A 16,979-nucleotide genomic window follows, 5' to 3' on the forward strand; every position below is an offset into this window, starting at 1 on the left:
CATGATATTTCCATGGCTTTGTTTATTTATTTTTTCATTAAACATGAGAGGCAAAAAACAGTCGGTTGCTGGCAGACTGAAAAGTTATTAAGCCTAAATTTCCTGAAATCCATAATTATCTGAATCACCATATAAGCTATTGAGCATATATCAGTTGTTTCTGCTAACGGTATTTTATCAAAGTTATATGAGACATCTCTTCAACGAAGCTAAACTTTTACAGTCTACTCATTAATGGTTGCAGAAGCAAGATTGGGCACAAGGAACTTGGAGAATTTGTAGTTGAAGATACCTATGTCTAATATGATGGGTCGTACTGACACCCAGTTTTGGGTATTGAGCCTTTGGCAGATCATGTAATATTTCTAGTTTGGAACGCGTTGCGTAAGTTTTTAATAGTTACCACCATCTGCGACTTTCTGATTTAAGCTTTCTTAAGAAATTTAGAATTTGTTTTTATTGTAAAAGGTAGCCCGATGGTAGATTATGTTACAGCCTCGACGCGAAACTAGTTGAGATAAAAAATGTTTACAAAGTGCAGGCCTGCCTATTCGTAGCTTCACAACGTCTTTCGTGGTACTCTTCTATAGCACACACACACACACACACACACACACACACACACACACACACACACACACACACACACACACACACACACACACACACATATATATATATATATATATGTATATATATATATATATATATATATATATATATATATATATATATATATATATATATATATATATATATATAAAAACATATATATATATATATATATATATATATATATATATATATATATATATATATATATATATATAAAAGGACCCATAAAACGCCAGAATAGACTCCTTTTACTAGATGGAATTCTGTTTTAACAGAAAATATTTAAGTCTATATATATATATATATATATATATATATATATATATATATAAATGTGTGTGCTGGTATATATACACATAAATATATACATATGTAGGATGATAATATTTGTTATTGGTTGCAACAAAATTGAGTTATTTTTGTTTTCATCCATAGCAGCAAATTATTCTCTCTTTCTGCCTCGTCCACAACATACCATTGTTAATAAGCTAAGTGGACATAGATTTTTAAAAATGACCGTACTGTATTTTTACACAGCCTAGTATTTGTAAATTTACACCTGCTATATTTTGTGCAGGGTGCAGTTCTGAGGCATATTATCAGTATTGCCTTGTGTGTCAATGGCAACTCTCGGAAATCGGGATTGTTGAACGTGAAAGTTTACATAAAAAGTGTATCAGGAATCCGTTTATTGATGTAGGTTTTGCATAGGCATGAGCTTACGATTTTTCTCTCTGTCATCATCATTATAATGATATTGATTGTCCAACCTTAGTACATCAACATGTTCATTTCGATAATATTTTTTCTTTTTTAGAAATTCCCACTGTGTCCGTGCCTTTGTTTGTTGTGTGTGTGTGTGTGTGAGAGAGAGAGAGAGAGAGAGAGAGAGAGAGAGAGAGAGAGAGAGAGAGAGAGAGAGAGAGAGCATTTTTTAAAAAATTTAATTTAACCCAGCGAGCCATGCAAACTGCATTAGCATTTATCCGTTATTGGATACCGTTCTCTTGGGGTATTCTGTCGTGTTCAGCGGCATGATATATATTACCTTTCGCAGCGGCCGACATCGATGCGTGTTGTGGGTTATAGTGTTTAGGACATGGAATTGTTGTGAAGTGTCGACGTATCGTATAGATTATAGATTTGGTCGGCTGGCGATTTCATAATGAAAATAGGGGTGGTGTTGCTTATGGACCTTGAAACGCTGGCCTTGTTTAAGTGAAAGTGAGTGTACCAGAGTGGTAAGTTATTATTATTATTATTATTATTATTATTATTATTATTATTATTATTATTATTATTATTATTATTTATTAAAATATCCAGTCAGAAAGTGAATGGTCGTTTGCCTTTCTAAGGTGGCTAGGGTGGGGACAGGGAAAGAATACAGCGTTGCCATATCTACTTATCCCTTTTAATCTGACCCTCGAGGTTAATCCCTTGTTTATGGCTTTGCCTGGGTTCTGTCATTTACTGTACTTCGTTTTCTAAAGAAACAGCGTTGAGTGAATTTTGGTTGTTCTGAATAAATTTTCTTTCTTTGTGTGCTTAATGAAATAGTAATCATAGTTCTTATAATGATATCATAATGTGTTTAATGCATGAACGCTTAAAATTTGTGAGGGTGGTTCGGCAGGAATAGCTTTTTTAGCCACTTGATTATTATCCCTATTCTATGTTAGCAGTTATTTACTGGTTACTTGATTAGATTTTTCAATGCCTCTGCAGGTTGAATAAACTATTCATCATTTAGGAGAGAAAAATAATATTCCATTAATTACACAGCCCCTTCAGGTTGTTTCTGAGTGAAGACGCTCCAAGGGCGGTGGAGAGATCTGATCCGCTTTGGGTGTCCCTCGGGGTATCTATACTGTCCACTGACACCCACTGGCTGCTTCAGGAGGTGACCACCGTTCTTTTGTTCTTGATCGAGCTGGCCTTTGAAATGCCCTCGCTGACCACGTGTCAGCGAAATTGAGGTTTGGCAGCGGCGGCCAAAAATTATGCCATTCCTTTTTGTTTTCATGAAAATAAAGGAGGTTTGTACGGAAAATATGTGAAGTCAATTATGTTTTCGTTGTTACCTTTAAATGAATAACATTTTTTTCTGTTTCGTTTGAGCAGGCTTAACAAGGCAAAATTTTTAATTATAACAATGAGACGTTTGACACGCAGGAATTCCTTACTCGCCCCACCCTAGCGATCTTAGAAAGGTAAACGAACTATAGATGCCATTGAGTTTGTATTGCAATTTTTCAGTGTCTCGAATGAGTTTCTTTGTAGCAGCAGGTAAATTATATAGTAGCTGGCCAAAGTTCATATATTCCCTGACGTTTCGGCAGTACTCTTTGCCATTTACAAAAAGGCGAACGAAGCCATATTCATACCCGAAAGCGGCCTTACAGAAATTTTTGGCGATTTTAATGATGTTTGTTTGAAAGAGGGTCTTCTTCGGAGATATTATTATTATTATTATTATTATTATTATTATTATTATTATTATTATTATAAAATACTCATAGTAGCATGAGTCTTGAAATGGAGAAAAAATCCAGTTATGCATGGATCCGTACATTTTAAAAATAAATCTCTACAGATTCCCGGAATCTCTCTGGAGAGATTTGTCTTTAAATTAATGTACCACATACATAACTGTGGATTTGTTTCTACGTTATTATAATTATTAATTTTTTTTATTTTCGTGAGTGGGCCAGATTTCTTTAGCTTCTTTTTTTTTCTTCCGTGATTGGATCAGACGTCTTTTGCCGTTCGTCGTACCCTTGCATTGTTCGTGATGCCACCGGGTGGGCAAGCAAGCGTTGTGCGCGGTGGTTGTAGGTATAGAGGCTTTGCGTGCGTATGTTGTGTATTGGTTGCCAGGTGACAGGTGGGCTTGGCGTGTTCCCAACACCCTGCTCTGGTGGTTAATTATGCACAAGCACCGGAAGTGCAGCTCTCTCTATTTTCGTGGAGAATATTTTTTTTGGGGGGGTGAGTGCTAACCTTGGTTGTGTTAAATTGTCGTGGTTGTGAAAAGTGGAGGCTTTTTATAATAATACGATTAATCTCCATAGAAAAATAGTGATGATAGTTGTTATTTTTATTAATATTATTATTTTAGTTGTGGAATCTTGGGTGTTGTTTTATGGTAATTATTATTATTATTATTATATTATTATTATTATTATTATTATTATTATTATTATTATTATTATTCGGCTGTACTAAAGTCAGTTTAGTAGGCTATTTGGTCTCGGTGTTATTGTACAGTTGGGAAATCTTGAGTGCTGCCGTATAGTAATCAGTTATTGTTATTATTATTATTATTATTATTATTATTATTATTATTATTATTATTATTATTCGGGTGGGCTTCGTCAACCGAGCAGGAAGTTCGACCCCAGAGAGCACCATTTTGTGGGTTTGCAAAAGGACTGAGCACCTCTGGAGTCCGTCGATTGATTTCAGGTTCGTGTATGGAAATTTAACTCCCGCTCTGTAGGTCATTGTGTGTACTTGAGCGAGTTGCGTGTCGGTTTTCCGGGAGTATTGAATTTTGGCGTTGCTTTGATTGGCGAACACTGGTGCCTTCCTGAATAGGAATAATTCATTCAGTGAAAGAAGTGTTCTGTTTTCTTTTGTTGGTGCATAAGTCGCTTTTCATCAAGGGAATGAGGCGATGTTCATTCCGGAAGAAAACAAACATGTCATGCTTTTCATGCTGGCTGAAAGATACATAGTGCACATATATATATATATATATATATATATATATATATATATATATATATATATATATATATATATATATATATATATATATATATATATATTAGTAATTATGGCACAGGAGCTTCCGTATACATTTTTAGATTGCCTCGTTAGGGGAGGCAAGTTGGCAAACATGCGAAAGTTTCTGAGGTTTTATATATATGTAAATATATATACACATATACACTATACATATATGTGTGTGTATGTATTATATACATGTATGTGTGTATATATATATGTGTGCACAACTGTGGATCTTTAAAGATGATGCGTATTCATTAGTCGATTTTTAAATTATTCCTTATATGCCTTTGCAGTGGTTTCTTTGACGTAACTGTTCCTTTTTTTCCTTAACTGGAATAATGTTTTTGCATCTTTGGGTGTAAACAATTCTTAAAAGTCTCTTAATAAAGGGAGACGTTGGGTATTCAACAGATAACAGGTAATTTCGTATTACCTTCGATCTAAATGTTATCATGACTCAGTGACAGACATTCTGTATTTTCATGTAGGGTTTTAAAGCCTGGCTGAGGCTTAGTTTCCTTGTGGATTTTATCCAGAGCTGGAAGACCGCGTAAGGTCAAAAGAAATGAAGGGTGATTTGGATCAAGGCATGTTTCAACATTTCCGTTCATGGTGCACCATGGACGAAGCAGTCAGACTAGTCATGGCAACTGTCGTATTGACGCAAGCAAGTTGTGCGCGCACGCAAGCACAAGATGGGATGTGTATCAGGGCTCCTTTTCAATACATTCCTCTAGTGAAATGTAATGGACGACGGTCACTCATAGGCGTTTCAGTTACAACTGATACTGTGTATATGTCAGCAGAAGGACTTAGAGAATAAGTTATATTTGCAGCAATCTGATATAGATGCATTGTAGTGAGAAATATCCAGCTAAAGCTGTTAATATAGGAAGGAGAGACATGGAGGCAGTGTTAAACTGGAACACAGTTGAACAGAGATGCGTTAGTCTTAGAAGACTTAAACATCAACGTGTCACATGTATGATATATTTGGATTACTTTAGTTACAACTAACTGACACGGTTGTGTCATATTTTCAACAGACTGACAAGATATTGTTATAAACGTATCAGACTAACATAGAGGTGGTATTATAGGTACAACAGACAAGTGGTTGTGATATAACGGGCTGAAATGGAGACGTATTTTTAATTTTTAGCAGTCATATATTAGTGTTATTACTTAAAAGTTATGTTGCAGTTACATCGAACGTGCATGGAAGTGTAGCCTGCCAAAGGCCCGGTGCTTCCTGCCTGTAAAATCAAGTAGTAAGGTCCTTTTTTCAGCCAGTCAGACACTACTGTAGTAACGGGGGGTGTGGGGGGTTGGAGATTAGCTAAGAAAAGAGGCTGGGGCCAGAAGATCCTTACTGGGACAAAATGCACTCAAGTATTTGTAGTGAATCGTTAAATCGTTAAATAGTTTTTCTAACCTTATCAGTGATAGACAGTGCAAGGGCCTCATTTCGTTCTCATAGGGGTGACGTGACGTCACTCATCGTGCTATTCTTTGAAGTCTCCCGTACAGAAAGCATAGGCATGTGGTTGAGAAGGTAGAATAGACTCCTGGCAGTGAGAAATGTAATTTAAAAATGAAAAGACAACGTAGCAAAATGTAGGAATAAATAGAAGTTGGAAGACGATTTTTAGCCTGATCACCTCATGAGGGAAGTTTTCAAGGTGTGTTGCTGTTTCGTGTTGATATACAATATATACGTAGAAAATCCCCAGGTGAAGTGAGAGACCGAGAAAGAGTGAACTGGGAATTTGGTTTGGAGAAGAGAAAACCAATGACCTATGGTGTTATTATCCACTGTGTAACACAGTGTATAATAACATCACATCCTTAAATAGTGAAATGAATGGTGAAAAAGATAACTATTATGTCTTCTGTGAAATAAGGTCTACCTTCTCACCATAAGTATTGGAGCCCCATAGTAGATTCTTATCATCCCTCGAAGAGAGGAACTGGTACTGGTAAAGAAGTGCGATGAAAGATTTGTGTATTTGGTGTCATCTAATGCATGGTTTTTTTTTGGGGGAGGGAAAGATGTGTGAAGAACTTGCTGGCTTCTCAGTCATTTAGATGCAGAAAGGGTCATGAGGAGACGGTCCTCATATTCTATATATGGCTTCTGGGTGTTCATTTTCTTTTTTTGTCGCAAACTACGAAGAAACTTCTTTGAATTATTAATAATAGTATTCGCTCACATCTTTACAACCGTGTCCTAGTTATAAAGATTTTAGCCTTTTCCGAAGCTGCATATCGTAGGGCCCCAACTCTGTTTTTTATTAGGTATTTCAATAAGATGTATTGCTTTGCTCGTCAGGTTCGATTGTGTTCCGCAATGTGAATGTAACTCATGAAAATCGTGAACCATAGGTATGTGTATAAAAGTAGTACGAGTGCATGTGTGTTAAATTTTAATGCTTTAGATCGTGTTAGCCCTCATGGAAGGTAAAGGGGAATAGAATTCGTGCGTTGGACCAGTCATTTATTATTTATATTTGGAAGGTAAAATGTGGCCTTATGCATCAAGGAAAGAAAGTCATACATACAGAAAATTATAAGGGGATATGATTCTCTCTCTCTCTCTCTCTCTCTCTCTCTCTCTCTCTCTCTCTCTCTCTCTGTGTGTGTGTGTGTGTGTGTGTGTGTGTGTGTGTGTGTGTTTTTGTGATACTAGAAAACCATTATACGGCAAACGTGTTAACCCCTCTCCCCCATGCACTTTCCTTGGTTATCCTTCATTTTTTGAAATTAGCATATCACGAGGAGAAAATGTTTTGGTAAATAAAAAAAGGAAAAGACTGCAGCATCCACATCTCACTGCAGATTGTCTTTGTCACTAAATTGACAAGGGGAGCGACCAAATGCGCTGTGACATTGGAGAAATTTGTTTACCGTTTTCTCGGTGCAGAGAATGGCATAGGACATTTTTTTTTCTTGGTAGTATTTCACGCCTTCAATAACAGTGGTTAGTGTCCGGGTATGTGCTGATTCCACTGAATTCTTAGTAAAGAGTCTTAACCAGACAAGTAGAGGGACGGACTTGCAGCTTCATCCCTAGAAAAAATTTGTGGGTTAGAAACACGAGAGTATAGCTTTCCATGGCTACCCTGTGTTTGAAGAAATGGCTGTTAGCTGATTATTATTGGTTCAAGCACAGTACACTGTGTACTTGCGACACGACAGGGACACACTCACACACACACACACATAAAATATATATATATATATATATATATATATATATATATATATATATATATATATATATATATATTATTCCATGTTAAATCTCTCTCTCTCTCTCTCTCTCTCTCTCTCTCTCTCTCTCTCTCTCTCTCTCTCTCTCTCTCTCTCATATGCCGCCTTGCCTAATAATATCTTTGTTGATGTCCCATGCATTTTGATGAGCGTTCGTTAAGTGAAGTGCTTTTTAGCCGTGTAGTGTGGTAAGAGCATCCAATTTTTCTCCTCCGTCCTTTTCTCCTGTATTTTCTCTTTCTTTCTCTCCTCCCCTACTTCTCTATCCCCCACCTGTCCTCGTTCCTCCCCCCCCTCCTCCTTCCCTCCTTCTCTTTCTCTTTCTTTTTTCCTCGTAAGGTCGCACGCGGGCGATCAATAGTTGCTGATTGAAGAGACGCTCCTTGGGTGCCGCCTCACAAGAAGGTTGTTGCTTCAGGTGGTTCCCCCCAACCATCAAGCCGCCCTTCGTGTTTTTTCTCGCCTTTTTCTCCTCTTTCCTTTCGGTTATTGCCAGTAGCTGTTGGGCTCTTTTTTTTTTTTTTGTTTTCCCTGAGACTCAACTGTTTTTCTGTTTGTCAGGTTTCTCACTTTTTCGCTTTTGCGTAACCTTTTTCTCTTTCCGTCTGAAGTTGTTGACATCAGTTAACGAGAACTAAGTAGAAGGAGAGAGAGAGAGAGAGAGAGAGAGAGAGAGAGAGAGAGAGAGAGAGAGGAGATGGGGTTACAATAACAGATTTTTACAAATAAATGTCGAAAAGAGCAGCATTCCGCCTTAAAGTTATGTGGTTGGTCGTGTGATATTTCTTTCCGCGGGAAAGTGTGTTTATAAACGAATTTCCGGAGATTCGTTCCTGAGCTGCGGGAATCAGCAGGCAGTAGGTACAAAGAGAGAGAGAGAGAGAGAGAGAGAGAGAGAGAGAGAGAGAGAGAAGAGCATCCACGGTTTCAAGTTCAGGATGAAGTTGAAGACGCCAACCTTGAGAGGCGAAGGGAGAGAGAGAGAGAGAGAGAGAGAGAGAGAGAGGGAGAGAGAGAGAGAAGGACTGTTTATTAAAGCTCGGTTATTGGAAACCCGCAATGATACTTTGTTGCGAGAGAGTTTTCTAACTCTTTTGTACCCTTAAGTGACGTCTTTTCGAGTTCCGTCTTAGCTTCCCAGAAGACGCTTTGGTGCCAAAAGATTTTTGTCGGGATTAAAGAGGAAGTCTTGTGTTTTTGTCCTAAAGGCCTTGGTGGTCTACACTGTATGGATGTGTGTGTCTGTGTGTGTGTATATATATATATATATATATATATATATATATATATATATATATATATATATATATATATATATACATATATATACATATATATATATATACATATATATATATATATATATATATATATATATATATATATATATATATATATATATATATATATATATAATGTGTGTGTGAGAGAGAGAGAGAGAGAGAGAGAGAGAGAGAGAGAGAGAGAGAGAGAGAGAGAGAGAGAGAGTGTGAAAAACAGGGTTGCTTCCCAGGGAAAAAGCCACACAGCAGCTATTGCCACGTGCATACCTTAACAAGTGACTTGTGGATGAACCTCCTGTGCAGAAACCCTCTGCAACATTAGCCGCTTCATCCGCCAACTAAGAAGGCTCCTCTGCCGTTCGTTGAGGCCCTTACGCACGCTGCCATCTTATATGCCAAGGCCCGTCCTTTCAGATATCTCTTTCCCACCATCTAGGTCTTCCTTTTCTCTGCATGGCCAGACCACCTCATATCCTATAACTTACACAAACCTTCTACCACTTCCACTAATCTCCACATCTCTCGCCCTTTCAGTTTTTTCTTACGGCACATGTACTAAGGAAACATGTAATGCCGTCAGCTTGAACCATTTTTGTTATGATTATTATTATCATGCACCACAGCTCTTCACTTTACTGATGTAGAGTTGTAGCCCATTGGCTAGGGAGCTCTGGGTTCGATTCCTGACCGAGTCAGAATTCGGCAAACAAATTCTGTTAGAATCCCATTGTGCCCTTATTGACTTTAGAAGAGAATTAGTTTGATGGTTAGGTAGACATGCGTTGTAGATGGAAAGCATCGTGAAGGGTATTGGCCTAGCATTTTCATCCCAAAAGACTTTTAGAGAACCTTTAATGGCGAAGGGCACGTACTGAAATATATATTATATATATATATATATATATATATATATATATATATATATATATATATATATATATATATATATATATATATATGTATATATACTTTATATATTTGTGGTTGTGTAACTTATTTGTATTAACATCATGGTTTATTTTTAAAAATTGCGGGCATAGGTTAAAATGCAAGCTGCGGGTATTAAAATGCATGTGGTTGTGTAAGATGGTTTTCTGAACTTACGCTGGATAACAAATCTTGCTTATAAGACACAAACAGCAGAAATTTACCCATCTGTGTATCCACATACAGAAGTGAAAGGGCAGTTTGGTTAAACCACAAATCCCGACCCATGTCCCTGTAATGTATTTTCGCGTGTTAATTGGATGTTTGCTCCGGCTTCATTCAAATTACAACGCTCGAGGATTGGTGGCCTGCGTAACCCTCCCTTCCATCACTCTCCTACCCCACCCCCACCCCACCACTCTTTTTTTTTTTCTCCCCCCTTTTTTTCCTTCGCTTTCGCGTTCCACATTTTTCTCCGTGTCAGAATTTGGATTTGGAAATGAACGCTTCTAGGTTTTGTTTACGCTCTTTTATTAGCACCTTTCATTGTTTATTTATTTTTTTGTTTTTGTTTTTGTGAGGTCTTGATTTATTGCATTGTTAATGCTGTTTTCCTAGTGGGAGATTAAAGTTTTATTCTTCTTGTAATCAAGTTTATTTGTTTGTGTCTGTGTGTGTGTGTGTGTGTGTGTGTGTGTGTAAGTGACAGTCGGTGCTTAAGGCTTGAAATCCACCGAATGTGATGGAATTAGAATTCATGATTTGTTTTCCTTTTTTTCGTACATTCAGTGTTCGTGTATTCAGCTTTGATGAGGGATGATTTTCATATTTTGAATAACACCAAAAAGCAATTCGTTAGACGTATTGTGTTGGTACAAGAAGGAACATTCTTTTTTATTTTACTGTTGCCTTGCGAATCTACAGAAAAATCCAATTTGGTTAATTTTGTTGCACAGTTTACCCAACTGGTTCATAGAACGTGCTGGATTATATAAAAATGCTGTTCTTGGAGCAAAAATTCGGCATTTTGAGCATATTCGGAAAATAATTTAAGAATCTCGGTTTCATTATGCATCATCATCCATTCTGGTATTTCATATGTGGTTCACTGGGGTTCTTTTCTTGCCGATAGTCAGACTTGTTTCAATTAAGTTTTTGGGGGAAGCGGGAATGTTTTTGATAATATTTTTCCAAGTTTTCGAAGCGTTGTGCTTTTTCTGCATTCCATGAATATTTTATCTGAAATAAATTCCTCACAAAATATTACATACAGATGTCATCATATACCAAAGATAATTTAAGTTATATAGGTTCTTGTGCTTGAGCGCGACCGTTGATGGTGTTTTGAACTACTGAACGTACTGCGCAAGGCCTCAGATTTATGCTGCATCTTTTCGAAGCTTATGGTGATACAAATATTCATAATCGGACCTTGGGCATATGTAAAATTTAACGATCATAATGGTAACAGCACTACAAAATAAAAAAGGAAGCTGACATCGGATCCAAAAGGGGAAATCATTGCGCAATTGTATCTTTAGATGGGCATCATGATTCTTCACACACACATATACGTCATCTACTTTGTCTTATTAGCCTACACGTAAAGATTAGAAAGGTACGTTGATACATCCGTAGTCTTGTCTAGGTAAATAGTTTCTGCGTCTCCTAGTTTTGGATTCTCTCACAGTCGCGGTTGTCACTAATTACCCATAATCTTTTCATTTGAAAGAAACGGCTCTTTTCTGTGTTTGGTAACCCCCCACCTTTCTACTGGTATCGGCTGGGTAAGGGCAAGAAACTGCTCATCCCTCGATAAAGATGCTGTAATACTGCCACACAACATAAACAGGATTCAGGATTTGTTTGCTCCCGCGCTCATGCTCTGGGGAAGGTTTGGGAGAGGTAATTGGGAGAGCAAGTTGCTGCTGCTACCTGGCAACTTCCTGAAAAAGGTGTTTCCATCGAGACCAGAGCCGGTTCTGGACCGGAAACCTTTATTCGTTGTGGCATCCTGCGAAAGGACCTTGTATGCGGAGTCCAAATGTTTGGCCAGCCCTACAACCTACCTAACCCAACATCATGGTCCCCTTGTCGCTGAGCTGTTGTAAAAGTGAGCAGGGGGTCTTCACCATAACCTTCCTACCCATCTTAGTAGATTACGCTTTTTGCAGTTCTCTCTCTCTCTCTCTCTCTCTCTCTCTCTCTCTCTCTCTCTCTCTCTCTCTCTCTCTCAACCTTTTAGTAGCACCTTTGTGCTCGAGTTAACAATCCTCTCGCAAAATACATTGCTCAGCGGAATGAGCATCTGACAGGATTTAGTGATTTTGTGTTATTTTTGTTTGTTTGGTACCTTATTATGACCAAGTTGCTTGCGTTTGCTGTTGGAGTAATGGCCGTTAAGAACAAGTACATGCTCGATCCTGTTGTAAGTACTATCCTAAATGGCAGTCACTAGGGGAAAAAGATTGAACATTTTGGTTTTACTGATTAATGCTTACATTACGTGATTTAGGATAGAGTTACATTCTAAATTGCAAGAACAAATGTGTTTGTGTGTGTTGTAACATTTTTTTTCCATAAGAATTTTATTACCTGTGAATTTGGAATCTGAGGTTATGATAGCTTTTGTAGTAATGTTAATATTGCTGTTTATATAGTGAATAGACTGAACTAGTACTAATGAGTGATTTTGTTGTTGTCTTTGCAGTGGAGTGGGAGGGGAGTGGAGTGTGTCTTCGCCGTGTTCTTCCTTGACCAATTCCCCGCCGCCCCGTCCTGACGACCTCGACGATTTCTGTCCTCATCCCGCCCACCCCGCGCCGCCCACGCCAGGGGTTGCCTGCACGACGACGCCTCCCCCTGCGACGGGCCATGCAGGGCACCTGATGTGCATGGCGCCCAATGATGGGTCGGGCGTGCGGGTGGGGCGGAAGGGTGGTCACGACGGTGATCAGCTGATGGGCGGCTGCAACCCCGCGGCTGGTGGCGGCCAGGAAGTTCACACGCCTCCTCACAAAGATCGCCCTCCAGACACCGCTACCGCCGACGCGCCGCCTCCCTCTTCTGCCACCTCGTTGACAGGGCGCGTGCACACGCGGCGTTCCCTTCCCGAAGAAGGAGGAAGCCCGGGGAACCAGCATCAGCAGCTCGCTGACAGCCATCATGTGCACCTCCCTCACCGCCGTCGCCGTCTCATCGCGACGGTCGGGCATGCCCAGAAACGCTCTGGGGAGGACGAAGGCCCAGGGGCGGGGAATAATCCCCTGGGCGGCGTGGGCGGGGGTATGGAGAGACGCAGCAAAGTTGCCCGGGGCTCGGCCCCTACTTCGCCTCCGGCGGTCAACGGCGTGAAGCGGCTGAACGGGTGTGTCAATGGGATAGTGAACGGGGAAGTGAAGGCGGCCGCTCTCTTGGACCGACTGGCGGGGCTGCCCTCGGGGGACGATGTGATGATGATGGGGGGCGTGGAGAAGCGCGGGCGAGGTCAGCACAACAATCACCACCACACGCGAAACAACCATCACCACCATCACAACCACAACAACCACCGTCATAACAACCACCTCCACAACAGCCTCGCCCACAGCAACGGCCTCATCAAGGAAGTGCTTCAGAACGGCGTGGAGCACTTGCTCGAAAAAAACGGGCTGAAGGCACTCAACGGCAGTGTCGTCGGCAGGAGGGTGAACGGCACCACGCCCGCGGCACCCACTGCGGCCACAACCCCCAACAACAACAATAACACGGCTGTGGCCTCCCCGACGGGACCAAAGGCGGAGAAGAGGCTCAATGGTGCCCTCACCCGACTGACGCCCACCCACGCCCACTTCCTGCGTCGAGGCGTTAGTGGTAACCATACCAATAATAAAAATCACCTTCATACCAATAATAATATAGAACCGCCCACCTTATTGCCGCCCACACCCACAACCAAAGTGATTACGCCCCACAGTGATAGTTCTTCATCCCCCATTCACAACCTCAGCCATCCCCCATCGCCTCCCATTTCCCCTCCAAGCCTCCTGACCTCTTCCTCCTCATCCTCCTCCTCCTCGTCCTCCCCTCCCTCGCCTTCTTCCTCCTCCTCCTCCTCGTCCTCCTCTTCCACTCATCGTGCAACTCAGGGACTGCTCCTTCTCCCGGATCCTCCGCCCCAGGGCTTAACTTTTAACTGTGATGCCGGGCTGACCCCGCCCACCCCCTCATCCACTCCTACTCCTCCCGCCGCCCACCATAATAGTAATAGTAGCAACCACCACCATCCCACCCACAACAACCATCACCACCACCACTATCACCACCATCATCACCCGCCGCCCCTTTCTCCAACCCCCGCCCGATGTTCGGCCAAGTCTTCGCCTCCTCCCGCCCACAGCACCAAGAGCAGGAGCAGCTCGGCCAGTAGCAGTAGTGGGGTGGGATCGTCGGCACCCAGTTCAGCGCCCAGTTCCGGCACCTCCACGCCCACGCCCACTACTGTACGTTTTCCTCCGCCCCAAAAGAAGGAACCAGCTGACGTGTGCCGATGGAGGGACTGCAATCTCACCCTCGACCCGGCTGCTTCCCTCTTGGAACATATACAGGTAGGCCTCTTCCGCCACTTTCTCTCGAGAAAGCGGAATCGTTTGGCGAAAGCCTTTCCCTGAAGTTAAGAGCAATGTCATCATTCAGAGAGTTAATATTTGGTAATCGATTAAGAGCTGGTGTGGATCATCATGTTAAGTTTTTTATAGCTTTTGCAGTGGTACATAATTATGGCTTATTTCAAGTTTACACACGTGTGTATATATATATATATATATATATATATATATATATATATATATATATATATATATATATTTATATATACACATACATACATACATACATATATATATATTTCTTTGTGTATGTATGTTTGTATTATTTTAGAAAATCAGGAGATTCCTAGTACAATAATCAAACAATGTTCAGACAAAGTTTACAAAATAAGAGGTTAGAATTACACAAAAGTAAGCTTGGCTCTTTTCAGAGGTTTTCTTTAAACCATCTACCCGTCATTGTTTTCCCCCCGATAGCAAAAAGTGGCTATATATATATATATATATATATATATATATATATATATATATATATATATATATATATATATATATATATATATATTATATATATATATATATATATATATATATATATATAATATTTGAGAGAGAGAATATTTGTGTCTGTGTATGTTATAATAAAGTGCTGATATCCCTTTAGTAAATCCCTACGCTGCCAGTAGAGGAATATTACTTACATACGCAGTGCCCGGGACAGAATCACGGTCTAGAAAGAATCGTATACAAACCAAACGCACCCAAATGTAAAACAACAAAGGAACACTGACGTAAGTTCACTGGCGTTCTTGTACTCTTTAATGGGAGATCTTCAGAAGAATTCGCCTGGAGAAGGCACCTGGTAATGCATAAGGACGTAACCAGTCACACTGCTAAAATGGGTAACGCATCCCTGTTATTAAAATATATTTAGGGAAGATTACTTTTAAAAATATATATATGTATTCGTAACTTACGCAACACGTTTCTGAAAAAGAGCAAAGCGTGATTATACAAAAGCTTTCTAAGTTCTAATTAAAATCATTCATGCATTCGTGAACGTCATATAGAAAATCTTATTTATACGGTACAGTCATGTTATATTCCGTAATCTGTATTGGATATTTATTTCGTCTTTTAGGGTCATTAGCCATTTTGAATCACGTCAGACGATACAAACCCGAACTGGCGAAATGTGTTTGCTTCTCTTGACACTCGGCCATGAAACATTCGTTGGTTAGCATACTGTACGTTTCATTGATATATTCCTAGCGCGTATCCTCACACACACACACACACACACACACACACACACACACACACACACACACAAAGCCATATTAGGAAGTTAGCCGAGTTCATGGCCCCCAAGCGAGAGAGAGAGAGAGAGAGAGAGAGAGAGAGAGAGAGAGAGAGAGAGAGAGAGAGAGAGAGAGAGAAATTACATTCGCAAGACAGTCTGACAAGCATTAGTCATCTAACCATCTTTATTTTAGATCTGCAGAATACAGTAGACGAGTGTCCTGCTGAGGCTGCATGAATAAACTTTGGGGAAAACGAAGTTTATCGTATTAGTTAACGTCTGCCTCAGTCATCATTTATTCCTTCACCGATTGTTAAATATATTATTCATCTAAGGGAATAAATAAAATGAATGAAATCAGAGAAAAAACAATTTTTCACAGTGTAGTAGTATGTTGTTAGGATTGCGGTTTATAGTGATGGTGGAACGTAGTCTGAAGTGGTGTCGTCCCCAACCGGTCTCGTGGGTTAATTGTGAGCTCTCGTCCCCAGCTCTTCTCTCGCTCCCTGTTTCTCTTCCTCCCCTCTCTCCTCCTCCCCCCTCCCCTGTCCAGGGACGATTGGCGGGCCCGCCCCATCCCCGTCCGATGGTGATGCCGGATTCCCAGAGGTCCCCTACCCCGTCCCTCCGCTCCGTAGGGGAAAGAATTTCATCTTGGAGGGGCAATGCTTTACTGAAGAAATTTAGGAGCCAAGGGATGGCTGTGCATCCTAAAGGGAAGATTAAATATGATCTTGCACGACAGTAATTGAAATCACTAAAAGTCGCGTGTTAGTCTGGTTATTAGATAGATACTCTTTAGTTTTCGACTGAAGATTTATCCTGAGCACCTAGTGCAGCTGGTGGCTTGATTAATTTGCGTATCGTGTGACGCTGAAGGAGTGTTGTTTAGGTCTTGCGGAGAGTCTTTTGTTTTTACTTTTATTTGTAAAGGAGTGATGTTTGTTGTGTGGCTTCTATTTTTTTCGTAATCTGTGTACAAAACGCTGCTCTGCCAGTGTCTGCGGTTTACAGGAGACCTTAAATAACCTTTTCCTGGTCCATTTCATGTCTCGTTTTACCCGTGAGTGCAGACGTAATTGCTGATTGGTTACAGAAAATGGAGCCCTAAAAGTGTGACTGGCAGTTTAATCGAGCGGGAATTCCTGTGAAATTCTCCGGTTGGTTGGTGAAGCCGATTCTCTCCTACGTTGA

General features: G+C 40.3%; 1 protein-coding gene across 4 annotated transcripts in view; it reads left to right on the forward strand.

Annotated features, from left to right (window-relative positions):
* Positions 1 to 16,979, forward strand: part of LOC136828840 (zinc finger protein jing-like) — a 145,786-nt gene that overhangs the window by 100,633 nt on the left and 28,174 nt on the right. For all 4 annotated transcript variants that reach the window (XM_067087109.1, XM_067087111.1, XM_067087110.1 and 1 more), the window contains exon 2: positions 12,607 to 14,482. In XM_067087109.1, coding sequence (XP_066943210.1) covers positions 12,785 to 14,482 — 1,698 coding nt within the window. In that variant the 5' untranslated portion in view covers positions 12,607 to 12,784. The remainder of the gene's footprint in view (positions 1 to 12,606; positions 14,483 to 16,979) is intronic.

This window comes from Macrobrachium rosenbergii, chromosome 43 (genome assembly GCF_040412425.1).
Source record: "Macrobrachium rosenbergii isolate ZJJX-2024 chromosome 43, ASM4041242v1, whole genome shotgun sequence".
Classification (NCBI taxonomy): domain Eukaryota; kingdom Metazoa; phylum Arthropoda; class Malacostraca; order Decapoda; family Palaemonidae; genus Macrobrachium; species Macrobrachium rosenbergii.